The 19,356-nt window shown below is 41.9% G+C and overlaps 2 protein-coding genes across 3 annotated transcripts in view; one reads left to right on the forward strand and one right to left on the reverse strand.

The window, feature by feature from the left end:
- The window catches only part of phlpp2 (PH domain and leucine rich repeat protein phosphatase 2), a 34,760-nt gene extending 19,674 nt beyond the window's left edge, over positions 1-15,086 (forward strand). For both annotated transcript variants that reach the window (XM_031846800.1, XM_031846801.1), the window contains exons 6-19: positions 57-211; positions 1,502-1,648; positions 2,552-2,782; positions 3,859-4,061; positions 4,217-4,277; positions 5,077-5,172; positions 5,692-5,847; positions 6,956-7,156; positions 7,243-7,405; positions 7,487-7,617; positions 7,757-7,870; positions 8,454-8,648; positions 8,781-9,012; positions 9,108-15,086. In XM_031846800.1, the coding sequence (XP_031702660.1) occupies positions 57-211; positions 1,502-1,648; positions 2,552-2,782; positions 3,859-4,061; positions 4,217-4,277; positions 5,077-5,172; positions 5,692-5,847; positions 6,956-7,156; positions 7,243-7,405; positions 7,487-7,617; positions 7,757-7,870; positions 8,454-8,648; positions 8,781-9,012; positions 9,108-10,400 (3,378 nt within the window). In that variant the 3' untranslated portion in view covers positions 10,401-15,086. The remainder of the gene's footprint in view (positions 1-56; positions 212-1,501; positions 1,649-2,551; positions 2,783-3,858; positions 4,062-4,216; positions 4,278-5,076; positions 5,173-5,691; positions 5,848-6,955; positions 7,157-7,242; positions 7,406-7,486; positions 7,618-7,756; positions 7,871-8,453; positions 8,649-8,780; positions 9,013-9,107) is intronic.
- A 1,640-nt stretch (positions 15,087-16,726) lies between these two features.
- Positions 16,727-18,764, reverse strand: marveld3 (MARVEL domain containing 3). Its single transcript, XM_031846838.1, has 3 exons — positions 18,180-18,764; positions 17,928-18,025; positions 16,727-17,624 (listed from the first exon to the last, which is right to left on the reverse strand). Exons 1-3 carry the CDS (start codon positions 18,410-18,412, stop codon positions 17,014-17,016), a joined length of 942 nt encoding a protein of 313 aa, XP_031702698.1. The 5' UTR covers positions 18,413-18,764; the 3' UTR covers positions 16,727-17,013.
- Between the last annotated feature and the right edge of the window lie 592 nt (positions 18,765-19,356).

Below are 19,356 nucleotides of genomic sequence, written 5' to 3' on the forward strand. Positions count from 1 at the left end.
GTGTGTGTGTGTGTGTGTGTGTGTGTGTGTGTGTGTGTGTGTGTGTGTGTGTATAGGTGGTGTCTCAGACAGTCAGTCTGGTGGACCTGTCGTGCTACAGTCTGGAAGTAGTGCCTGAATATCTCTTTTACTGTCAGGATATCACCCACCTCAACCTGAGACACAACTTCATGAGCCTTCAGGGGCCTGGAGGCCTGCTCAACCTCCCCAGGTAATCACACATTCTTAACCTGCATAGTTTCATACAAACATGGGATGGAGGAGACCATTTTTAGCCGGGATCACAGCCTTGCAGCAGAATGTGTCTGCCGTGCAGAGTATATTTCTGCACAATTGAAAAATCTCTGCTGCATTGTTTTAGTGCTATTCTGTAGTTGACCCTGTGCTCCGGCATCAGTTATTTCACTACGTTTCATCGTTTATTTTCTTTGAGCACAGGAGATAATACTTGTGACGACAGTGATCTAAATCAGGTGCACAAGATGTGCATTTCATTTCTCTTTGTGCACCTTGTGCTGCCGCAGCCTTTTTGTTTGTTTTAGAAAAAGGATGCGTGGATAAAAGGAAATAGTCTCTACCCTGACCAGTGACTCACGATAGCCAGCCACCACTACCACTCACAGCACCTTGGGGAACAATAGGAAGGTGGAGTTAATATGGAAGAACTGGCATCGCACCACCTCATTCATCACAGCCCAGTCTCTTTGACATGTGTTGCAATGTTAACACACGCACACAGAATCTAAATCGATGCTTAGGATGTATTTATATTTGAAACAGCCACCTGATATCATAGGATGTGACAGCCTATTTCATGAATGAACAAACACGCATTTCAAACTATCTTCATTAAATGTAGGAGACATTGTATGACTGGCCGATCTAAATCTGGTAACATCATACACGGTCATACACAACGCACCAATGGGGTGATTTGAATACCTTTTACAATGTGAACAATGCCCCATCTTGCCTAACGAGACACTGACTGATTTTTCCAGCTGCTTTTAAAGCTGTCTTAATAACATCTTGCAAGCCAGAAGAACAAATAACAGCACAAAACTAACCCTAACCCAAAGTGAGCTTGAGGGGAATTAATCTACAGTTTCCAATTTCCACCACGTTCATCCAGGATGTCGAGCTTCGGCTCTTTGTTAATCAGTGCCACATATATCGTCTTTTCAATCATATTTCTTGCCGACTGCCTTCGCCTGAGGCATAACTTGTAGCTCTGGAGAAATTGCTCTGAAAATGTCGACCTCCGTAGCAGGTCAGCTGGCATGCTCGTGCTCCTCTGTGTCATTGAAGCCAAACTGTATTTCCACCGCTCTTTCGAAACATCACAGTCACCTTCTGTTACTCATATGAAAGCAACAACAAATAAGGTGTTCAGTCACTGTTACAACACATCTGTTCCCGAGATATTTGTGAAAATGAACTAGGCAGATGTCACAATGAATATGGCAAGCAAGCTCCTCCATGCTGTTTTCTCTTTCTTCAGGTTTTCTCAGCTGAAGAGTCTGAACTTGTCTCACAACCGTCTGGGTGTGTTCCCTGAATGTGTGTGTGAGATCCTCACCCTGACTGAACTCAACCTCTCCTGTAATAGTCTCCACACAGTCCCTGTGGAGATAGGCAACCTTCAAAGGTGTGACACACATGCACATACACTACAGTACATACATACATTGCAGTACATTAATACAATAGGAAATGCATGTACAAACAGTACACACAAAATTCAATTTGAACCGCATTATGTAATTGCAGCAGAAGCATATGAAAAAGTACAACAAGTAATGACACAAGAAGTAAATCCCAAAGACAACCACACAGTGAAATGCTGCACAAATTGCAATTTAGGTCACCTTAAAAGGAGACAATACCTTTGTATAAACAAGCATGAAAGAGTTGATATAGTCACAAACATGCCTCATACTGGGCACAAAAGGTAAGGATAATTAATTGATTGGCAAATATACATATTTTGTCTTAATTGTGTCCGTCTATACTCTGTCTATCATATGTAAGCCATAACAACATTGGTGAAAGCAAAAAACAGATTTTAGGGAACATTGCAAAATTTTAAGTGGTTTGTAGGTTGATATTTTATTTTTATGGAAACAGATGAACAAAACAGTAAACACAATGTGTTGCCCTGAAGCAGAGTGGGGTATCATCAATATTCAATATTCAATCAGAAATAAGAAATCATTCATCATAACATTATTTATTCTCTGTAATATGTTCTGTTGTTCATCTGTTTTATGATCTGTCAAAATTTGTGGTTTGCAAACCACAAATGTTTTGTGCACACGATGTTCTCATAAAATCTGGATTGAGGTTTTAATGCTTTCAGTGAAATGCATTACGTTAAAGTATTTTGTTATGCAATTGGATTAAGTCAAGAAAGATAAATCCGGCAGTTTTTACCCTGCCTGCCTGCTTTAATGTTGAATGCTGCTCAGTTATACAATTGTTATTTAACACACGCAGATATTTCAACTACGCTTTGAAGTAAAACACGACTGTTTTCTCTCCTATCCTAAAGCCTGCAGACACTGTCTTTGGATGGAAACCATCTCAGCTCCCTACCTGAAGATCTGGATGGCCTGTCCCAGCTCAACAGCCTAGGGCTGTCCTTTAACAACTTCTCTCACATCCCTGCTGTGCTGGAGAGGCTGAGTGCAGTGGACAAGCTGGCCATGGCTGGGAACAGAGTGGAGAGTCTGGAGTTGTGTACTGTGGCCAGAATGAGCCACCTGAAAAACATCGACCTCCGGTAAGAGGCCAGCCAGAGAATAAACAGCTCTCGGCCTCTTCTTGCACTGTTCGGGGACCCCCCAATCACAATCAATCCAGTATAAGTTATTTTTTTCTTTTTTTGTCTTCCTTTAGGATAGACAGTAGATATATGACACAAACACTAATCTGAACCTCGGCCACTCCTCTAAGTTTCACCTTATTTTACGAAACATATTTTTTTAAGATACCAGGTTTGCTGAAGACAAATGTCTTCCTGCATTGCCCTGCTTCACACCTGTGAGCTGCCGAGAACTGCAGTCGTATTTATTTGTTGGCTTCTGCACAAGCTGCACAGGAACAGTCGGGGGCTAAGTATCTTGCTCAAGGGGACCTCTTTGGGAACTTGGGAGTGAAATTGCGGTTTGGCCATGGCAGAATGTATTTAATCTGTGGTGAGTTAGCGGGCTGGCAGCTCTCATAAAACAGGAATTGTTATTTATTAACAGGATGGATGAGGTCAGGGAGAGCCTGGATCTCAGCACAGATCCTTACCTGACAGTCCTGAACTCAGAATTTCACTACTTTTTGTTGCCCACTTGCTTTTAAAGGTCGGTTGCGAAATATGGATAGACAAGTCTGACAAAAAAGTTAATAGAAGTTGAACCTCAGTGAAAAGGGAGAGACAATAGATCGGTTCCAGTGTGTCGATTTTTGTTGAAACCTGGGGATTCATATGTCATTTTTTTAAATCACATTGATTGACCTAAAAGATTATAAGACTTACTTTTTGCTCTATTATTCTGGCCAAAGTTAAAACTGCATTGACATATACCAGACTGGAACATTGTGAGGACACATGTTTACTGCTATTATTAATTTCCATATATGCCTCAATAGTTTTGACATTCTTCCAGTAATATATGCTGATGTTCTCTCACTGCAAATTTTGCAACAACCCTAAATACCGTTGTAGTACTATTATAATTTAAGAAAGTATGACATTTCAGAGTTTCTTAACTGTATCGAGCATTTCCTTTAATCTAATACTTTCTCCTCTGCTCCATTAGGAATACCCAGTGATGTTTCATCTCTTGTGCTCCTTCTTAAATGCAGATTGAATAGGCTGCACTGGGTGAAAAGTGAGAGTCTAGAGGCAGTGAGTCAGGTGACCCAGCTGGATTTACGGGACAATTGCTTAGACTCACTGGACCTGAGCTCAGTCTGCAACCTGGAGACTCTGCACTGCCAGCGCAACCAGCTGGGGACACTCACACTCAGCGGTTTCACACTGCGGATGCTTCATGCCAGCAGCAACCGTGAGTCAAACAGAGCGTCAACTAGCTGCTATTATTGCCTCTCTCTGCTGTTTGTGCGTTCAGGCCCTTCTCCCTTGTGATACATTCATCTTATAAACACACATATGATCGGGCCAGATGTTTAGCTGCTGATTGCTGCTTTTATCTGCCCACAGGCCTTACAACAGTCAACATCTATCCAGTCCCTAACCAGCTGACATACATGGACCTATCACAGTGAGTTCTGGCTGGGAAGAAGAAATGTCTGTGGTCTCTGTGTTTGCAGATCTTTGAAAATCAGCTCTGATGTCTAAAAATAGTATCTTTATCTTCGTGCTCATTAATCTAGTTGTGCAAAGTGCTAAATGGAGGTAAATCAATTTCTATACAGAATTGGATAATCAATACCTAACAAAAGCAAATATTCGGTGGAATCTACCCCATGAAGCTTGTATGTATGTACAAGGCAAAGATGCTAAACAAATGGAACGAGTCCCGATAAACGTCCTTTTCAATGCTAGTTTGACTTTGCCTGTCTAGATACTTGTCTGCCTTTCAGGCTGCATCAGTCAAATATTAGAAAATTTGTGAAAGAAACATACTATTTTAAGATAGTGAACCACACACACCTTTGGCCTAAACACAACATTTTACTCTACTTAATTACTGTGATGCATCTCAACCCTGCTGGCTGTAGGCCTGAGTATGCAACGTAAACCTTACGGCATGTCAGGGGTTAAATAAGCTATCTTGTGCTTTTGAACCACCTGCCAGTGTAAGAAACATCTGCAAAATGTCCTTTTTTTCGAGTCAACCTCAAGTACTGACTGCAGCCACTAACTGTTTTTATTAAAATGCAGATAAAGATCATATGCATGCTTAAATAACCCTGGAGGATATTATGTTGGCCTCCTGTTTATCACAGTTTCAAAACTGTTTCCTTATCTGTGCTAGTAAAAGCAAATTGCCAACTCTGCTCAGTTTGAGTGTTTGTGTGTGTCTTTCTATGTGTGTGACTGTGTGTGTGTTGAGACAGGAACCTTTTGGAGTACCTTCCGGACTGGGTGTGTGACTGCAGGAAAATTGAGATGCTGGACGTCACGCACAATCTCCTGTCTGAGCTTCCTTCCAGGTTACTGACCTTATTCCGTCACTAATCCCGAACCTTTTATGCTGAAACTTTATCTTTAATGTTGCATAATTTGAATGTATTTAGCCTCTTGTGATAAACAGATAACTATCGTTTTCTGAATTATAAGATCAGGTGCCCCTTTACATATGGTCATGCGTTTTAACTGCTCACTCTTTTGCTTTTCATATTTTCATAATATGGCCTTCCTTAAGTGCTTGCCAATCTTTCGCTGAAAACACGCAACACAGGCATTTGCATTTGAATGAGACTTCAGAAAAGCTTTTGCAAATGAGATAATATTCCTCTTCTGTGATGTTTCAGGAGAGAATAAAAAGCCGCAGAGCTTGTCTGTGCAGGCAGCCAAGCTGAATAGGTCGTTGGTGGATTAGTTAGCAGCTAGTAGTCAAGTCTGCACAGGCAGACAATGTTCTTTAGTTTGTTGCTTTTTTGTTGGTCGTTTTTTGTTTTTTTCCTCTTGTTCTAATCTGGCTCTCTAATGTCTCTTCTGGCCTCCAACAGACTGCTCAACAGCTTGAGTTTGAGAAAGCTGCTGGCGGGGAACAACTGTTTGCAGAGAGTGCCTGACCTACTTGACCACATCCCTCTGGAAGCCCTAGACCTCCAGCACAACAAGCTAGCCGAGCTCCCTGAGACTCTGTTTTACAAGGCCTTAAAGTCAGTCTCTCAACCCGCTCATCTCTGCAGCTCTTTCTGTTTGCCATTTAATTCTGTCCTCAAGAATATTTATGCTATTAGTTGAGTCTAGATTAGATTAGTTTCAGCAGCTGGTTCCTCTGCTTTGAAATGTTTCCCTGCAGTGTGTTCACTGTTTGGTTGAGGTGGACAGTTATTGTATCACAGCTCATTGTTTTTTAGGGATGAAGTATAGATAGTATGCAGGGATTGTGGTGAAAATCAATGGAGCATTCCAAAACGTAACTGGAGCTTAATTTTCCCTCATATTTCCTGTGTGGTAAATCACTTAACACCCATTAGCAGTTCAAATGCTCTAATGTACTTTACAGTCTGACGTAATGGCAGTGACTGCTTTGTGATGGATGGGTTTCCTGATATGTTGTCGAAGAAAAGGGAAGGGAAAGCCGTTACACTCAGGACTGATAGAAACAATAAATGGCTACAGAAACTAGGTTGATAAGTAACACTTCCACAAGGCCAATGAGGTGTCAACAGTAATGTTTGTGGGCTGCAGAGATATCATTGTACTTTAAAAAATGTCTGACTGATTTGAAACAACAGCGTGACAAGGTCCACTCCCTCATTTGCCCGAAGGACAGGTTTTATTGCTGTTCAGTATGTGATACGTTCAGACCGTGACTCAACAGCATCAATCACATGAGAAAAAGTGGAGCTTAAATGACTGTCTCTCTTGGTGCAGGTTCAACAGTATGTTAATCAATGCTCGGAATTAATTTACGGTCTGTGTTTAGAAGTATTCTCTTCAGTACGATGAGAATTGTCTCGCAAACTTGTTGAAACTCGAATCATCTATTAATTTTCTTTATCCGCATTGCCATGGCATGCGGGAGAAGGTGCAAGACAGAATTGTTCCTGAATGTAGTGAATGTGTGAATAGGGAAAATCAATAGAGATGCCTGAAACATTATTCCAGTAATTTACCAGGAACTATGTGTGAAAAAGGCTCTTAAAACTTTACTGATGCTTCTACTCAGGCATCTCACCTTTCTAGCATCAGCTTCTCCATATCCACTATAGATTAGACAGGACTGGCTTTAAACTAACGTTTATTTGTCTTCTTTCACAGCCTAAAATACTTAAATGTATCAGCCAATGCCCTGGAAAGTATTCCACCCAGCAGCCCATCCGAGGAGAGCCTCAGCACACTCCAGGAGCTCTACCTGACGAGCAACAACCTGAATGAGAACTGCGGTGCTCTGTTGGTCGGACACCAGAACCTGCGGGTTCTTCACATTGCCTACAACCAGTTGCTCTCCTTCCCAGCCAGGTGTGCTACTTTGGCTTTCATGTCAATCAGTGTGAGTGATCATTTGTGTTCTACTTGTTTAGCTCATTGGATTTGTGTGTCTTCAGTAAACTGAGTAAGCTGGAACTGCTGGAGGAGCTAAATCTGAGTGGCAACAAGCTAAAGGCTATCCCCTCCACTGTGTCCAGCTGTAAGAGACTGCATACCCTCATAGCACACTCCAACCAAATCACTGTCTTCCCAGAGATCCTCAACCTGCCCGAGATCAAGGTCAGATTTTATTTGCTTGACCAGTGTGTGTATTATTATGTTCAGCCCGTGTCAGCTCATGTGTGTTTCGTACGTTTGCAGCTCGTAGATCTAAGCTGTAATGAGCTGACTGAGATCCAGCTGCCCGACTCGCTGCCTTCCACTCTGCAAGAGCTGGACCTGACAGGCAACAACAGCCTGATGCTGGAACATAAAACCCTCAACCTCTTCAGGTGAGTAATATAACCCAGACCAGTTCCTTCGTATATATGTGAAGCATTAAGAATACACAAATAATATAACATAACTGTGTGAGGAAATGTTGCATATATACCTTCTACAATTCTATCTACTATATTTCTTTTTTTTTAGTCATATCACCACCCTAAAATTAGACCAGAAATCCACCACGACAGCAGGAGACTCACAGAGTGCCTCCACTCCATGGAACCACGGCTACTCTGAAATGAGCGGGCAACGGAACAAGTGAGTACTGCTTTGTGTTTCTGTGTTTTTTCTCTGTTTGTTTGCAAAAATAAAGGGCTTCATTTTCAATAACTGCAGACATCATGTATTTCAATTGTCATTTGCAAGTGAATGATATGACAATTACCCGTTGTGTCAACAAATCTGTTTTCAACTAAGTAAGACACTCGATTATTAATTCAGTGTCTTTCTTTTCTATGTCAAGTGGCAAGCTTTACCTTGTGTCTTGTGTGCTGTTAAGCACAGAATCACTCTTAGAATGTTATTTTGGTGCATTGGGTGTACTGTAGTATATCTGTCTGTTCGGATGTTGCTGTACAAGCACAGAGCAAGTGTCGACCAAGGAGTCAATATCTGAATCATTGGCATTTAAAGAGTAGCTGGTGCAGTAGGGCCTAATAAATCAATTGGATTTAATATCTGTAACAATGTTAAGTGCATCAGTGTTGCCTGGCTGCTCCTCCAGCTGTCACCCCTTAACCTGGAGCTGCAGCGTTGCATGCTGAAGTGTATATTCGTTTTACCTCTGTATGGGAGGTGCTGAGTCATCTGTTTGTTAATGTGGATCTATTGTTTTGGACAGGTTGTGTGTGTCCGTACTGGCTGTAGACCGGTTTGGAGACGGTGTGGAAGCATGTTATGGCATCTTTGACGGAGACCGCAATGAGGAAGTGCCTCGGCTGCTGCAGTGCACCATGGGAGATGTGCTTTGCGAGGAACTGCAGCACTCCAGTATTGACAGTGTGTATATGTGCAACACTTTCCTCACCTCACACAGGTAAAACAGATTTTTTTTTTTGTCTGATTTTGTAAAAATGTACAATTGCACTCTTGCTGTAGTTTTGTAGGCTGACACCAGTGACTCTATAAGTTTGTCAGCAACGTTGTTGTTTGTTTTTGTATTGGACAGGAAACTAGGAATGGCTGGCCAGAAACTGGGAGCTTCTGCCTTGCTGTGTTATATTCACCATGAGCCTTCAGATCCAGGAGGCTACTTTAGCCTCACTGTGGCCAATGTGGGCACCTGCCAGGCAGTTTTGTGTCGGGACGGCCGACCTGTACCTCTCTCTAAGGTTTACAGCTTGGAGAACTGCACTGAGGAGATGGAGAGAGTTAAACTCAGCAAAGCCATTATTACCGAGGTAATGCACGGCTAGTGTGTGCAGCTTCATATTCAGGTGCATATTTTATGAGCTATGAGCGCATCTACAATTCTAATGTCTGTTCTGTATTACAGGATAACAAAGTGAGTGGAGTGACATGCTGCTCCCGCCTGCTGGGCTGCTCATATCTGTCTCCGTGGGTGCTTCCAAAGCCCTGGGTGCACACTGAGCCTCTCTGTACTCAGGATGAGTTCTTGATCCTGGGGAATCGAGCACTGTTTGAACGAGTCTCCTACCAGGAGGCCGTGTGCACTGTGCAGGCTGTGCGGGATCCTCGCGCTGCTGCCAAGAAGCTGTGTTCACTCGCTCAGAGTTATGGCTGCAAAGACAACATTGAGGCTGCAGTAGTATCCCTGCATATTGGTGAGGACAGCTGTACCTGTGAGCCACCTATCTCTTCCACTGAACCACGGGGTCCCCCTCCCGTCGCTGTGCCTGTGCCTGTGACTGTGACCCCAGGCCCCACTGACCCGGTCCCCCTGTCATCCAGCAGCGGTATTGTCTCTGAGTTCAACAGTGAGACATCCGCCTCAGAGGTGGGCAGCGAGGCGGGCTCCACCGCCTCAGACGAGCACCCATCCTCTGGCCCTGCGTCCCGTCCAGAGAGGCGCTGTAGCCTACACCCTGCTACTACACTGTGTGGGATCATGGTGCCAGGCTCAGTTGGGGCAGGAACCCACCCAGGCCTATTCCAGCGGCAACCCTCCTGCGCTACGTTCTCAAGCAACCACTCTGACAACGGCTTGGACAGTGACGATGAAGCTCCACTTGAGGGTGTGATCTCCAATGGCAGCAAGTTGGAAGTAGAGGTTGACATTCACTGCTGTGCTTTCCAACTACGGTCAGGGGCCCCTGTGAGCCCCAAAGACCTGGACCTTGAAAAGCGAGGTTCTGATTATCCCAATGGCAAAATGCGAAGACAGAACAGCGTGGTGGTTTCTGCTACGAACGGCTGCCTTCTGGCTGTGTGTGGGAGAGAGATTGCAGACCTCAAAAAGTCTCCTTCCACATCCAGCCTGTTTGGGAAGAAACTGTCCAATGGCTCTGTGGTAGCCCCCGAGGACAGTCATAATCTCATTGAGGTGGCCCTGGAGGCTCCGAAGAAGAAATCTGGCTACTTCACTGCCCCAGCACAACAGGACCCTGAGGACCAGTTCATTGTGCCTCCTAGTCTGGAGCAGGAGGTCAGGGAGCAGCTAAGAGGCCAGAGCCCTCTAGTCTCAGGCCCCCCCTTACCATCCATACCCCCTTCCTTAAGAGACCCTGTGTGGGATCATCCACACCCACCTGCATTTGCTTCCAACCTGGTCCCAGGTCCAGGACCGGTCCCCATCCTACAGCACGAAGTCTACGATACCGCCCTCTAGAGGGGGGACACATCAGAGCGTCATACGGCTGGAATTCTGTGACAGTAAGAGCCATTCCAGGGAAGAAGTGGAGATTTTTCTGATACATGGGGGATATTCCAGTTCAAGTTGCTATTCAGATCTTTTGTGAGGACAAGACAAACCTGTGGGACTTTGATAGTCACTATGTAATGCTGCGGCATTAAGGTGAGGTAAAAAAAAAAGGTTTCTGTGCACGGTCTGACTATCGGAAGAAATAGGAGCGACTAAAATCCCAGTTTATAAAATGACGTTGTGAAAATGATGGCTGGCTATCGTAGACCAAAACAAGCCTGACTTGAGATGGGATACCTCATGTGTTAAGACATGTCAGCAACATTTCCCTTTACTTGGAAAGCAAGCAATCTAGAGAGTGTGAATGAGAGATTGTGTTCAGTGAGGTCAAACCTCCTCTCCATGGGCTCCGTGGTCCTGAAGAGGTCCTGAAGAGAAGCCCTGTGACTGAAACTTGAAAAAGTGCCTACTGCAGACGACTCAGCCTAGAGCTCCCCCACATCCAGGCTGTGTTTTGGGGATGTGAGCTTGTTAAATTCATTTTGGAGGAGGGACAGTGTCTCCAAGAGACCCACACTGACACAGCTTCTGCTCTCCTCCTCTTCCTGTGGCTTATAAAGGAAATCAGACGATATAAATGCTTGTAAGGCACATAGGACTGGAAGATGTGAAGACAAGATAACTGCATTTACATAGCCAGAGACGTTATGGTTCGGTTTTATTTTTAACATTCCCACACAATATGTATAGAATTGTCGATATAGGATTAATTAGTTCTATACAATATAGTACACTCTCACAACTAGCAGCCAAATGACGTGGTGTGCTTGAGCTGCTGACACCGAGATTGAAAAGTATCGCTATTTAGAACAACGCATTTTGAATAGCTGTCAAAAAGGATATCAAAGTCATTCAACTGTACAGAGCGGATGTGTTGTCGAGTTCAAAAACCCTCATGACAGTATTATCTGTGACCGCGCATGATCAAATGGTCTCCTTAAGAACTGCATAGAGGAATAAAAGTTTAATTTCAATTTAGTCTGTTTTATGGTCACAGATTAGTGGACCCCAGGATATCATTTCTTATTTTATTTTTTTTATTTGTCAAGAGATGAAGGATGAAAGCAGTATTTATATGTACTGTAAGATATTTCCACTGGTACTAAGTTTGTATATTTTAGTGTATCCAAACTTTGGGGGCTGCTACCCTTTCAAAATATGTAAACATCCATCCATGCAGATTCAATTATTGTCATTTTTACATCTTAGCAAATATTGCTTTGCTCTTTTATGCACTGCAACACATCCAGATGACTTCCAGGGTGTGTTATCTTGGCCCATTATGAACGGAACTAAATCTGGTCTGTAGTCACAAAATCCCACAACGTTTGAACCACAGTTGTACATGTAAGAGCAGAACTTAGGGATAAAGAAACAATTCTATTTTTCACTTCCACATATTGCATATATGCCATTTCCTGATCAGGGGTCAATGCTTAGAGTTCAGATCAAACAGTTGGTATAAAAAAAAAGAATCCGTGCAGCAACAGTATAAGGTACTGCAGCAAGAATACACCGGTTCAGTCCGTTACTAACTAGATAATGCATTGTTCCTCATTAAGTCACGTACAGCGCTTCAGCAGGTAATATCACGACTTCCTAATCATTTCCATTTTTTCTAATATTTGTAAGATTAATCATATTTATCTCAGCTGAAAGTAAAAAAAAAATACATTATTTATTTGAATTATCAGGTAAATATTATGGATCCCGTTCCTGAACCTCCCCACCTTGTGCCAAAAGAGAAAGCAGCTCTGCTGCAGTGGTTATAAGAAGGCCAAAGTTGGGTAATTGCTCATGTCAGTGATTACTACATTACATGTATATTTTTGCCACTCCAAGTCAGTAGTGGTGCAGTTCATGGCATTCCACAGCTGTTGCATAGCTGGACCTTTCCGTGTTCCCTTTTAGCCTTAAAGTAAACACTTCTCAGTATTTTTGAAAGGAGAAGCCCTTTGTTTCATTCCACTCATGTTCTTTTTGTGACTGAGGTCTTTCGCTCCGGGCTGTTGTTTATCGAAGAAGCCCCTCTGCCCTTTCTCTGCTCCACAGGAATGAGTGATAAGTCAGTGATGAAGCCTTAATTGATGTGCCAGTTTTTGACTCATGGTTAAAAGCACTTTGTACATATAAAATAGTTATATTCAGAGTTATGTATATTTGAGTTTAATATATGAGATATTTTTCAACATAGCGTGCTTTGATTATTGTGGCTTCCCTCAGTCCAACATATCACCTCTTGTCTATGAATACATAGCCAACACAACATGTGCTTACTTAGAGTGACATCAAGACAATTCACATTTACTCCATGGTGTGTTTTCAATGTGACAAATATTTCTTTTGTTGTTGAAGTTTCTTTTGTTTGCTTTCAGTAACATCCGGATTTTACTGAATGATATTTACATTTTTGACATCAGCACCACAAACAGCACTATATATGTTTTCAACCACACTAACACTATCTGCTGACTTTACTCTTACTCTCTATAAATATGAATTTGCCCCCCCTCCTGGCAGAAAACGAGGCAATACAGTTATTGTTTTTTTATTTATACCCAGTATCGATATTTAGTTGAAACGTTGAGCTCATTGCTTCCTCGACATCTGGCGTAGCTGGAAATGTTTTTTGAAACCTCTCTATAATAATTACATGTAATGAAAGCATTAGTCTAAGATAATATTTACCATAATCCACATCAAGGACCCGGTATTGTCCTTATTGTGCTTATTTAGAATTCAGACACTGATTCCAACTGACGTTTTGATTTTTTTCTTTTTCTAAAATGAAGAATGGGAAAGCATCATTTATTATGCGGCTAAACATTTGCTTCCAGTCACTTTACTGATCAGACTGTGCAGTGTCGGAGATGCCAAACACCCGGGACCGACACATGGTGTCAGGCGTCTGGACCGATGCCACTGAAACATGGATGGGCGCTACAAGGTGCAGCTAGAAAAGCTGAAAGACAGATTGTGATTGTGAATAATATTGACACACATCTGAAACAAGTTGGAAGACTGAACTGTCGAGCACGTTCGGAGAGGAGAAATTGAACTTTCCATAATGTTTGAAACGAAATGGTGGGAATTGCTGATACAAATATGCAAAGTGTCAACTGTATATATATATTCATGTATATCAGAATATACATTTTCATTTTCATCACCTAAAACTACAAGAATCCTATTTCTCAATATGTCTGAAAATACATAATGACTGGTGTATGTACAGTATGTATGATGTGTGTAATTTGGGATTGTGTGTGCAAGTTGCATTGCTCTTTTTTATTTTCTGAGTATGTCCCTTGCTTTGGCTCATTTGCAGTGTAGTTGAATTAGTTTGGGCTGCATTGCACTGCTACATTTAATGCTATTCAAAATCATCTTGGTCATCTTTTCTATATAGTTCTACATTCATTCCGTCTGTCTTCTGGTTCACACCATATATATTCACTCACTGTCCTGTCCAATATATGTTTCCAACTTGAAGTATATTTGAATATTGATCCATCAGTGTGCATGTACATATGCGGACTGTGTGCGTAGATACAGGAAGAGGGAGCACATGCAGGGTACAGTGCATTGGCCTAAAATATTCCCTTTAATTCTTAAGTGGAGGGGGTCCAGTGATGAAATGCTCCTCATCCCCTTTGTGCACCAAAATAGAGAGTATGTGCATTCGAGTAGGCAACAGTGTTTTTTTTAAACTGCTGATTCATTTCTGAACAGTAAGGGATCATCTTCTCTCTGCACAACTTGACAAGCTCCCTGTACCACTACATTACGAAATGTCTGTTTGTTTGCAAAAATGAAGCTTAAGTGCACACGTTCAGTAAGTGTATGCATGCCCGTGTGAATAATGGATTGACTGTAATTCTGCGTGGGTATGGTGAATGAAACGGATCCGAAATGCTCCAGTTGTTTAACATGTGACCAAAGTAGCCATTGTTTAATCTCACGGTTCCTTTCTGTACTGTACATTATTTTCTAGAAATGCTTGAATATTTTTTCTTGATGCCAAGAATCTGGTGTTTATTTTTGTACATCATTGTTTCATGCAAATTTATATTTCCCTCTCCACTACAGAATTTAAAGTGATTGGGAGTCTGCAGAAAACTCTCTCTTGTTGTGGTACTTCTTTTGAAGGTACTAATTAAAGCTGTATTTAATGTTGAAAGCATGCCCTAAATATAAATCCAAACATAAAAGCATAGAGTACATACAAAATATGATTTATTTGTACAAAATGGAGCATATCTAATATTTTGAGTTTTTTTATTCTATCATGCAGATTACTGATACATTTTATGTTTATTAATCAAAAGATGTATTATTTAGGAACAGGTCTAACAATGAGCACTTTTGCTGTGTGTCAGACAGAATTGTACTCCCCTTAAACTTTGAGAGTGGAGGATGGTCGGTATTTTTATTTGAAATGCTGCTATCATTAGTTTTAAGCAGACACGCTGTTTTTAAATTAACTTTAAGCCAAGTAGCAATAAAACTTTTTACTGTGAATTTTTTTGTCCTGTGTCCATTTTGCTCACCGATTTTATGATGATTTCATGCCAATAAATATCATCAAAATGACTCTTTTTGGTCAGTATAAGATCTATGTCTGCAATGTTTTTTATCATAATGTAATAGGATATGCTTAACTTTCTATTGAGGTTTTCTCCTACAATCAAGTCCCATCTTTTGATTCCAATATCCACACTACCATACTCTACTACCATACTATTGGGTGTGCTAGAAATAAATGTAGTATGTCCCAATACATAGAATATTAAAGGCAGTATGCATAAAATACCAGTATGTCCTACTGCGTCCAGTCGCATTTTGCAGTATGCAAACCAGCATGCTTTCCTGGCTATTCTGACCCACAATCCCACAACAAGAGGGTCAAAGTTCAAGATGCAACGTTATGAGGAAGTAGTATCTCCCAATTGAATGCAACAGTGTGCATGTTTTAAGGCCAGCTGCAGTATGTAAAAGGATGTGACTTGCAGCTCATATGTTGAAGTCATGGGTAAATTCCTGGTCACAGTAGATCTGCCATCTATTGGTGAAGCTCAGAATGACAACCGTAACTGTTGTAAAAGACAACATGAAATCTTACAAGTCAGCAGAGAAAGCTTTGCTGCACTCTTCTCCTTTGATGTTGTGGAAGATTTCTGAGTTAATTGGGAGAAGAGAGTTTTTGTTCACAAATCAACAATAAAGTCTTCAGAAGATTCAAAGTTGTCTTTTCTCCGTTTATTCGCTTGCAAGGGAAGAGTATACAACAGAGTAGGTATTCAGCAGTCTGTGGTAAAAGCTTCAAAATATGTAACCTTTATTTATACAGCAACAAGTTAGATTCAAAGTACAGCACCCCCGAGGGCTTGTCTGCTGTATCCAGCTGACTTCACAGCTTCGATACATTCAAGGTAACATGAGGTGTTTTCAACCACCAGTTCTGATTACTGCTTAGTCTGCACTTTCTTTACTCCATGTAAGGAACAAGTTGTTCTGCCACTCTGCAAGTAGTTTTGCTACTTTTTCAGGAGCCATTTTCCTTAATAGATGACACGTAGGTTTTCGAGTTCACATCCTTTCAAGAGCTTGAGACATTTGGTTTTGAGAAACAGTTGATTCAGTCTATAACAACAACCTTCTGTATCAAGATCCAACTGCCAGGGTTAATTGTCAACAGACTGAGTTTCACTCTGACCACGATCAGATCTAAGGAATGCACAATGATTTAAATCTGGAACACAAATTATCCATCCATCCATTTTCCACCGCTTATCCGGGGTCGGGTCGCGGTGGCAGCAGGCCAAGCAGGCTGACCCAGACCTCCCTCTCACCGGCAACATGTTCCAGCTCATTCTGGGGGATCCCGAGGCGTTCCCAGGCCAGCTGGGAGATGTAATCTCTCCAGCGTGTTCTGGGTCTTCCCCAGGGTCTCTTCCCACAAATTATTTTACCTAAAAAGAGATCTAGGTCTATGAAACCACACCTGGGTGACATATCAGACATATCACATATCTTATTCTTAAACTAACTGGCAACGTCTGATATTCTTTGTTGCAAGTTCTGTTTGTCTGTGCTACCCAACTGAGTCCTCTCAGAAAAATGAATAAAATATTATCTGGTAGTATTTCTGGCAATCAAACTGTTTCTCTATTTGCCTCTTAATCTGAGGTTATCTTATAATTTATTAATGAACAATTTGTAATAAAAAATACTTGATATTGGAGTGGTTTATTATAACTACACGTTTATAGAAGATGTAACAGACACAGTACACAGGTATGTAAACTGGAAAAGTAGTAGAAATAACAAATATTCTACAAAATCAAGTCCAGAAACTTCTTCGAAGTATAAAAAATGGATTAAAAAAAATAAAAATCACATTCAACCATAGTGAATACATAATAACACCTTATATGATTAAAAAAAACTCCCATGCTGTCTTGTCACAGGGATTTCTAATCAATCTCACTTTTGTTCAAATGTGCCAAAGAGAAAAGTCTTATAAATTGTTGTCCTCATTTGTCCTTTGCTTCTTTAGCTCCCGCACTGACCTGAAAGCTCTGACAGCCAACACTGCACCAAAGATGAAAACAAACACCCCCACCACCCCAAAGAGACCTCCTGCGATATCTGCACCGTGAAACTGGCAACCAAAGCCCTTGTGCCCTTTGCTTTTGTACATCTGCTCTCTCTCCGTACAGATAGGATCATTGTAGGTCTCCTGCAGCTTGATAAAGTAGAAGGCCAGTGCAGGGATGTAGCCCAGGCCGATCAGCAGGTTCAGCAGGGCCTCCCCGAGCAGCACAGGGGGCCAGCGGTAAGGGACCCTGAAAATCCCCAGGCCAAGCATGGCACATGCGTAGATCATTAAAACCCCACTGAAGGCCATGGCGAAGGCGTACGGAGGCCGCTTGAGCTGATGGTACAGTTGGTCCAGCTCCTTCACCCTGACTGCATCAGCTCCAGTGAAGGCATTGGCTCCACCAAAGTGATAAGCGTAGATTCCACCGAGGCTGGCCAGGTCACGGTAGCCCCCGTTGTTGCTGTATGGCACTCCGGCGCAGATGACCAAAAGCAGATTCAAAAACAGCTCCATGAGCTGGCAGATACCTAAGAGACACGGGAGAAATACAATACTGACATTAATGGATAGCAACACGGTGAGATAGAGCTGAAACGATGAGTCAATGTATTGATCGACAAAAATATCTTTATTTAAAGCAAAAGTGCCAAAAAGTTGCTGGTCTCAATTAATGTCCACTTTTTAGTTTGCGCTTAATAAATGTGTATTGCATTTAATATTCTCAAACAAATTTTGGGGGCCATCCAAACTAATTAAAGAAATTGCTGCTGAGCATGCACTTTGATTGTAACCAACACCTCGCAGAAGAACTCTAAAATATATATACTTGCCTCTGCTGGTTAAGATGTATCTGAGATTGTAAAGAGTTTGTCTGTGTTGTCGTTCATAATACTCCCCTTCAGAGTGATAGGCCGGAGTCTCTCTGGACCTACGAGGACAATACCACAAACAATATCACGACAAAACATGTCATTTTACATAAAAATGCAAATAAATAACTCTGCAACAGATGGTGAAAGTGTGTGTAGAGGACATGACAGTGAGTGTGGGGACATGTGAACAGAAAGCATGCGGTCCCTTACAGGTTTGAGGGTCCTTTGTGGTCCTGGTGAGAGGCAGTTGTCATGTCCCTCTGTCTGTTTTGTTTGGCCCTCCTGTCACCAGCAGAGCCTGTGGCGTCCATGTCTCTTGGCTTTTGGTTGCGGTCTCTGCCGTCATATGATGGGTGGTCTCTATTGTGGGAGTAGTCTCTGTCCCTGCCCCTGTACTCATCATACACATCGCTCCTCTGGTGGTTTCTTACTTTCTCTGGCATTTTCCTCTGCCTTCAAAAGAAGATTGTGGACATGAATCCTGTTACACACCCTCATAAACAAAAGTGAACAGTTGGCTTTTATCTCTGTAACTGCCACTGTGGACAGTTTAGCAGCATGCATGAGTGAGTGTTTAAGGGAGATTGAAGGCTGAGCGAGGAGAAGGGCCCAAGACAGAGAGAGGTTTCTTCATTCGTAGAGTAGTCGGGAAACGGTGGTGATGATTTTGGGGCTCTCAGAAATTCAAGTAGGCTGTATGAATTTAATCATATATATGAGGTGCAGTATGTCAGCAAAGTAAATTGGACGTTTACGTGATTGCATTGGCACATTGCTGTGTTTTAACATGGGAGCCCAACGCACATTCTTGTGACAGGCCTGCAATTTATAGCAGCGCTCAGGATTTATCTCCTGTTGCGAAGTTCATCCGCGTGTTTTTATGTAAAGTAATTGGTTCTGGGCTCATGAATAAAACCAAAGAGAAAACATTATTATTTCCTACCTTTTGGACTCCGTACACAATGTGGTCGTGTTTATGCCGAGAGAAAAAAAACAGCCCACCTTTCTCAACTTCCTGTGTTTGAGGTGTCATCCTCCTGCCACTCACCTGTGATGTGCCACGCCCACTACTTCAGGGCTGATTTTTGGTAAAAATAGGGAATTTTCTGCTGCTTATCCAACGTTTTTTGGGTTCTTTCCCCAGGTTATAGTAGTTTATATTGTGTTGGATGTATACATTATCTAGGTACTATATTGTAATACAAGTACTTCATTATATTGTTTATGACAGACTAAAACAGACAACTACATTTAATTTCCTTGTCAGTTTGACCCTGTAATTACAGGACACATGCAGCTTCACTAGTGCTTTGTTAAAACTGTAAAGTGGATACAAATACTTGGGTTTCAAGTCGCTCAACTCACAAAAACTAAAATTTTGCGATTC

This window comes from Anarrhichthys ocellatus, unplaced genomic scaffold (assembly GCF_004355925.1).
Source record: "Anarrhichthys ocellatus isolate YVR2014 unplaced genomic scaffold, GSC_Weel_1.0 scaffold6, whole genome shotgun sequence".
NCBI classification, from domain to species: Eukaryota; Metazoa; Chordata; class Actinopteri; order Perciformes; family Anarhichadidae; genus Anarrhichthys; species Anarrhichthys ocellatus.